Below are 8194 nucleotides of genomic sequence, written 5' to 3' on the forward strand. Positions count from 1 at the left end.
TAACAAACATATCACAGTAATGCAAGATGTTAATAATAGGGGAAGCTGGGGAGAGCTGAGGGTGTGGGCTGGAGTGTGTAATATCTGCTCAATTATTCTGTAGTCCTAAAACTACATTAAAAGATAAAGTCTACTATTCTAAAGACAAACTAAAAGCAAAGAAACTGAAAGAATAACTTTTTTTGGTTCTAATTGTAGAGGTAATATATACGCCTTTATATTATACAAGAGTGATTTCAAACAAAATAATACATGAAAAGTACAAAGCTTTTATTATATTATACTTTGCTAACCTTCTTGACCTTAATATAGTCTTAAGTACAGAGCAAGAGACTGTTTGTAAACAACAAACATAAAATCATCCACTGCTACTTACACTTTCTTTTGCACACTGGAGATATTACATCAAAAGCCTTCTTAGAAATGCCAGGTCGACTATCGTTTCAAGGTTTCTAAAATGTATGTTTCCAATATTTTGGTCTTAGTGATCATACTTAATGAAACTATCTATGATGCTCTGGGATATGAACAAATTATCTTATGTCCACCACCTCCACAAGCAAGTAGCAATGCTTCCACCTCTAGTTTTCATGTTGCGATTTCTGAAGTTTATGGGCAAGATTTAGCTCCGTAGATGTGGATAGAAACGCAGGTCTGACATGTAACATCAACATCGGGACTAAAAGTCCCAGGACCACAAACCACTGCAGAGGAAAACACAATGGAATAGATTATTATAATTTCAGTTAGAGGTAAGTTAGAGGTATTTTCCACCAATAATAGAAATTGTCATCAATGTCACACCAATTCTATATCTATTTTATATCTACGTTATACTGAGTTCAGCCAATTAAGCTGTGGAAGATTATTTATGAGCTTAAAACTTTGTTATCTGATGACCTTTTTCTTTTTCTTAGGATGAGGCTTTTATTTTTTTATTGAGGTACAGTTGCTTTACAATGTGTTAAGCTCTGCTATAAAGCGACTCACTTACACATACACGTATGTGTGTACAGGACACTGAGTATAATTCTCTGTACAGTACAGGAGGACCTTGTTGTTTACCCTCTTCATGTATAATAGTTGACATCAGCCAACCCCCACCTTCACTCCATCCCTCTCCCAATCCCCTCCCCCTTGGCAACCACAGGTCTGTGTTTGTCTGTGAGTCTATTTCTGCTTTGTAGCTAGGCTCATTTGCGTCTTATTTATTTATTTATTTGGTCTTTTTGTGTCTTATTTTAGATTCCACATATAAGTGATATCCTATGGTATTCCTTCTCTTTTCTGACAGATTTCACTTAGTATAATAATCTCTAGTTGCATCCATGTTGCTACAAATGGCATTATTTCATTCTTTTTATGGCTGAGTAGTATTCCACTGTATATATGTACCACATTTTGTGTATCCATTCATCTGCTGATGGACATGTAGGTTGTTTCCATATCTTGGCTATTGTGAATAGTGCTGCTATGAAGACAGGGGTGCATGTATTTTTTTGAATTATAGTTTGTTCTGGATATATGCCCAGGAGTGGGGTTGCTGGGTCATAGGTAGTTATTTAGTTTTCTGAGGAACTTCCATACTGTTTTCCATAATGTCTGAGCCACATCTGCAACCTACACCACAGCTCACAGCAACACCAGATCCTTAACCCACTAGGTGAGGGCAGGGATTGAACCCGCATCTTCACGGATACTAGTCAGGTTTGTTACTGCTGAGCTAAGAAAGGAACTCCTATAGACTTGTAATGATAGCCATTCTGCCCAGTGTGAGGTGGTACACAGATTTCCATTTCTTTAACAATCAGCGATGTTAAGCATCTTTTCATTTGCTTATTGGGTATGTCTTGTTTGCAGCAATGTCTATGCCTTCTACCCATTTTTCAGTTGGGCTGTTTGTTTTTTTTTTGTTGTTGCTGCTGTTGAGTTGTATAAGCTTATTTGATGATCTTAAAAGTAGGAGAAAGTTAGAATCTTTGCTATTTTTTCCTCTAGTATAAGCATTTGACAGTCTCATCTATGGAGCTCCATTTATGAGTTCCTATTTCTCGTTGTCTAATTACAATTTCCAATTCCTAGGTAGGACCGTTTTGTTTTCTTTCATAGTATAGTAGCCTAAGTCAGAACACTATAGAAATGTTTTTAAAACAAAAGAATACATAAAGGTAATTATATTTAGAAATTTGGGCTTTGAATTTTTACTTCCCTTTAAATATGTTTTTTGGCAAGAGAATCACTATATATTAGATTCAATTCAATTATGTGAAGTGAATTCTCACTACACAATCTAAATATTTAGATATATTTATATTTTATAATTACCACAACAGGTAGCACAATTGCTGTGTAGACCTTCATTTTTTCCAAAGCCTGGACGACAGCTATCCATACGTACTATTTGAAAACTGTGATCCACAAAATGCATAGCTGGTAGAGTTTTATTGAAGTCATGGTTGAAGATATATGCTTGGCTCCGGAAAAATTCTTCTATTCGATCTCTTGCCTAAGATTTAAAAACACCAGAGAAAAGTACAATCACTAATCTAAGAATTGTTTCTCCTCCTGTATCAGAGGTAATGAAATGTAGTATAAGCATGCCATACTTTACACAGCAAACTCCCGAAAAGTTGCATGTTAATACTAAAATTAGTCTAGCCTTGACCTTGACCCATCATTTTCAATTTTTATGTACAATGGTTAAAAAAATTAAATTGAGGTTAAAAAAACACTTGAATTATGCCTATTCCATATGCAGATAACCGAGAGTTCATTATTTCTAATTCCAAAGAGCCAAGCAAAATGGAAACCCAAACTATTCTCTAATCAGCACTACAGACTAATGATGTGATGAATTTTATTTTTTGAGGATAGGGTTTAAATAATAACTAATAATAACTGAGTGCTTCCCATCAACCATATATACCATTAAGGATTTGGGCCCAGGGGCTAGACTGGGAGAGCGAAGGAATTTTTTAGACTATGTCCTTAACTTCTAAAGAGACAGAGGAGAAAGCAACTATTATGATCACTATAGATACAATTTTGGAAAAACTACTGGTTTAATCTAGGATGACATGACTGTAAAATTGTTCAAGGTGCTGCTTAGTTACCATTTGGAGAACAAAGACTAGTGATCTACCCTCCTGTCTTAGGAAAAACATATAATGTTAGCCTGGGGGAGCTATATAACATTTCAGATATACTATTCCAAAACAAAACATCTTTACATTCTGAAGATGTTTACTTTACAATCTTGGTTTATAAAACAAACCAAAAATCAATAATATTTCATATTTAAATTTTTAAATAGCTTTATTGACTATTCAAATAATTGCCCCTTACACTGAAATTCTCACCTGGAGGATATTATGATTAGTGATATCTTCACAGTCAACAGACCCATTGCATGTACCTTTCCACCCTGGTGCAAAAGGGTTAACTGGAGGGGGAAAAAGTGACATCTTCACAAAAGGATTCTAAAAAGTTCCAAACATTTCAATAAAGCTCCAAATGCTGAATTCATTATGCATGTGTGTGCATATGTTTAATCTATGTAATCCTAGTAATAGAGGTGCACAATTTGACTAATTTATACATTATGATTTCACTCCATCTGGGGGTTAATGGAGGTAACTACAAGGCTTTAGAATGAATAAAAATAAATTTGGAGCCTCCCTTTTAAGTTCTCAAAAATACAATTTAAAGTTCTTTAAGAAGTTATAAGTTAAATAATAGCTGCACAGTTAAAGCTGTGCATCATAAAATGATTTATAAAATGATACTGACTTCTAAAAGAGAGGCAGCAATGTATTACAGTTAAAGGTAAATAATTAATGTGTTAATTTTTAAAGCCACAAACAGGCTAAGAACAATAATATGTTTTAGTGCTTAACAAACATGTAAGGCCTATTATTTGTAAGCTGTCTCATATTAATATGGTATATGGTAATTAACTTTGTAATCAAGATTAAACTCATAAAATTAAAGAAATATGTTAAATGTGTTTACCTTGAAAGGCTATAAACAGCTCATGAACGAGGCCATGTTTTGGAAGTTTAACAAAATGGCATTTATATGATGGTGCTATGACATGGCATGACAAATCAGAGATTAAATTATCCAAGATTTTCTTCAGCACTCTAAAAAGCAGATCATTATATTTTCCCACACAAGACTTTGTGGTAAAACGTACAGCCATCTGATATGAATAATCAGGTTCCCTATAGGCTTTAAAAAAAAGATGAGAATAAAAACAATTGTGCCTAGCTTAATATTCAAATAACATGTAATATTAAATCCCATAAATCTTGCAAAGTGGCACAGAAACTTAATTTATCTAATAAAACGTTTTAACAGTTTGTCCTCACAAAAAGATTTAAACCAATAGTGAGAAGAGGTTATTTTCCTCTGCTATATTATCTACTCGGTATAAGAAAAGATACAGCTTCTGTGAGCTGGTTACATATATAGAAGTTAAAACTATCAAGGAAAAAACAAGACTTCAACAGCGAGAGTCTTAATTTACAGAAGTGTTGTTGTCAGCATAGTCTAGTGAAAAGGATCATTAATTTGCTTTTAGAGAACTGAACATCAGTTTTTAAATTAGTTGGAAAAACTGAAAAAGTAGATTATGCCTATACACCTAGGCAGTGGGAAGTGGGAGGCTGAAAAAGGATTAATGAGGATATACTATTTTGATTATCAATTTAAGAGTTTACCTGGTTAAATACACCCAAAATACTCTATAAGTCATAATTATTATATATAATAGACAGTTTCACCAAATGAAGAAGCCATATACTTAATTATGATCTAAACTAAATGAGTAAGTTAAAGTGTGGCCATGTTCTTACCAAAGATCATAAAGTCATATCTCTGCTTCACCATCTTTTCTTCTTGGGTTTCTGCTTTGACAGTCTTATAAGAAAGAGTGCATGTGTAAAGTCCAGACAAAGGCTCCAGAAAGTCTTTCACCATCAGCTTTCCTGTTTTAGTTATATTTATTCGATCATTTCCTAAAGAGAAATAGTAAGTTACTTGGTTATTTAACATGTCACAATTCAAATATTATTTGGTAAACCTAGGGTTACAAATAAACACATTTAAAAATTAATGGAATATTTTTAACTTCAAGAATTCAACAAAATTTTTATTCTGTCATATTACTCAATGGAAAAACACAGGCGATAAGTGCACTTCTGAAATATATTTTGATTTTTTTTTTTTTTTTTTTGTCTTTTTGCCTTTTCTAGGGCCACTCCTGCGGCACATGGAGGTACCCAGGCTAGGGGTCTAATCGGAGCTACAGCTGCTGGCCTACACCAGAGCCATAGCAACGTGGCATCCCAGCCGCGTCTGCAACCTACACCACAGCTCATGGCAATGCCAGATCCTTAACCCACTGAGCAAGGGCAGGGATCGAACCCGCAACCTCATGGTTCCTAGTTGGATTCGTTAACCACTGAGCCACGACGGGAACTCCTATTTTTATTTTCTTTTGGCCACACTTGGGGCATGTGGAAGTTCTTGGTCCAGGGATTGAACCTGTGCCACAGCAGTGACCCAAGCTGCCACAATGATAACTCCAAATACTTAACCCACTGCACCACAAGAGAACTCCTCTTTTGGTTTTAATTCATTTCTTGGCATCTAGTTTCGATTGATTTATGTAATTCAGTGAAGGAGATGATACTGCCTTATAATATAGCAATTTCTTCACATAAGACAGAAATTAATAATGCTTATATTCCAAGACACCTTCTAACATCCTGGAAAATTACATATTAGTTACCTCATCTCCTATCACAGGTGTTGCAGGGATAAATTTTAGGTTTCATAAAAACTAAACTAATATAGCTCTGGGAAGTAGGGTACAAAACTTACTGCTTCAGTTTTTGCATAAAGAGAAAATAAGGCACAAACCAAGAATATGGTTTAAGTATGGAGTAAGTGAAACTGCAGTTAAAATTAAATTTCAAGTTGTTCATTCCAATAAGTGACAGAGCCTTTCTAAAAAAAAATTCCTCAACATTAAAAAAGATATTAAAATCAAATGACTTACCTGTTAATGGCTTTTCATTGGGTCCAATCCATAAGTAAGTGGGGTCCACTGTTTCTTTTTCAGCAAGTTTAAAATCCATACAGACAAGAATTGGGCTACTGTGATGTAATTTTACATATACTTTCACTGTGACAAAATCAAACAATATATAAGTACTTTATACAGCAAAATTAAATTAAGAAATATGCTTCCTACCATTTTATGCCAAAGTTACTTTTTTTTTTTTTTCTTTTTACAGCAGTACCTGCTGCATATGGAAGTTCCTGCACTAGGGGTCAAACTGGAGCCATAGCTGCAGGCCTATGCCACAGCCACAGCCACAACAGATCCCAATTGCATCTGCAACCTATGCCAGAGCATGTGGCAACATCGGATCCTTAACTCACTGAGTGAGGTCAGGGATTGAACCCGTGTCCTCACAGACACTATGTCAGGGTCTTAACCCACTGAGCCACAGTGGGAACTCCCCAAAGTTACTTCAATTAGTTGTTTTTGGATTTCACTATTTTAAAAATCAGTATATGATTATAACATTTAGAGTGTTTTAGCTTCTTGCAGATTTAAAAAACTGTTCTACTGGAGAGTCAGTATTTTTTCTTTTTTCTGTGATATTATAGTGCTGTTTATAAAAAAGGTATATAATACATTTAGAAGTTCATTTTAATGTGCAGAACTAACTAGAATAAAAAAATTCTGAAGGGTTAGTGGAATCAATTTGAAGGTCAGTATTTTTGGCTACAAAACTATTTTAAAGATAATCATTGTCACCTTCAAGGCAAACTTGATATTTATAAATGTCCTCTGTTAGAACAATAACTAAGCCTATGTGCCACATTCAAGGAAGATTTTCTGAAATTACCTATTCTGTTTCAGATTTGATGGAAACAGCAGTAATGTGCTTGGAACCAACACTGTTTCATAATATATTAATTTTAAAGCCTACTGAATGCCAGGCTCTAAACATAAAAAGATGACACTGTGTAGCACTGGGAACTATGCCTAGTCACTTATGATGGAGCATGATAATGTGTGAAAATAGAATGTGTACATGTACGTGGAACTGAGTCACCATGCGGTACAATAGAAAAAAAATTGCATTGGGGAAATAGCTATTAAAAAAATAATAAAGAGAAGGATTTCAATTCTGCCTTCTAAAAAAACAAAACACTGTCCTACAGTTTGGCGGTGGGGGGAGGAGCTCAAAGCCCAAAGCCTTTGGGCCTTGGACTGGCCCAAAGTTATCTAAGTTAGCCAGGAGACTAACTTTCATTGGGGAGTGTGAGAAAGTTTCATCGCAGTGACAAATGATATGTGAATTGAGGCCGTAAAGGATGTTGAAGGAGTTCTAGTTAATAAGGTAAGGGATAAGGGCATTCCGAACAGAGGGACTTCCAGCCCGGCAAATCACTCCTCTGAGTGGCCCTTGCACGTTGCAAAGAAGCAGGGACCCCTGGCAGGGAGGTGGCCTCGGAGAAAGACACCAGGATTGAATCCTAGCTCATCGCGAGCTGTGCGGCTTTAGACAAGGTGATACAACACAGGCTCAGTGGCGTCGCTCTAAGGATGAAACGACGAAACCTTCGGGAAGTGCGGAGCACACAGCAGATGTTCCATAAACGTTCGCTCCGTTTCCCACCGTGGGAAGCACCTTAGCAGAGCCAGGCACACCTGGCTCTTCGGATCGACTCTGCAGGTGACGAGGTCCTTATTACCTGGATGTCCCGGCTTGCCATAAATGAAGCCTTTCTCATTGCGTTCGGAGGAACGCTGCCATCCAACTGCGGAGAAAAGAAACCACTGACTTTTCACGTAGAAAAGGAGCCAGGGCTCAGCGTGGGGCAGGACAGGGAAGAGGGGAGAGGCCGGGGGGCGGGCGGGAAGAGCCCCACCTCCTGTGAGGTACCAGAGCACCGCGGAGAGTAGGACCCAAGCTCGCATCGTGGCTCAGGGACTAGCGTCGCGGGAGGCGTCGAGGGGCGGGCACCTTCCTACCTCAGCCCCTGCGCAACGCCTCCTCATTGCTGACCAAACCGCCGAGAGGCAGCTTCCCTACCCGTCCGTAGCTACCGCAGGAGCGGACGCGCCGGACAGCGCGTGCGTGCTACCGGGCCTCGCGCGCGTGGGCGGGGC

At 37.2% G+C, this 8194-nt stretch overlaps 1 protein-coding gene across 4 annotated transcripts; it reads right to left on the reverse strand.

The window, feature by feature from the left end:
• Positions 250–8194, reverse strand: ZPBP2 (zona pellucida binding protein 2). Of its 4 annotated transcripts, none has more exons than XM_005653912.3 (8): positions 7954–8194; positions 7777–7842; positions 6065–6190; positions 4857–5018; positions 4012–4230; positions 3360–3442; positions 2326–2506; positions 250–704 (listed from the first exon to the last, which is right to left on the reverse strand). In XM_005653912.3, exons 1-8 carry the CDS (start codon positions 8000–8002, stop codon positions 610–612), a joined length of 981 nt encoding a protein of 326 aa, XP_005653969.1. In that variant the 5' UTR covers positions 8003–8194; the 3' UTR covers positions 250–609.

This window comes from Sus scrofa, chromosome 12, assembly GCF_000003025.6.
Source record: "Sus scrofa isolate TJ Tabasco breed Duroc chromosome 12, Sscrofa11.1, whole genome shotgun sequence".
Taxonomy (NCBI): Eukaryota; Metazoa; Chordata; class Mammalia; order Artiodactyla; family Suidae; genus Sus; species Sus scrofa.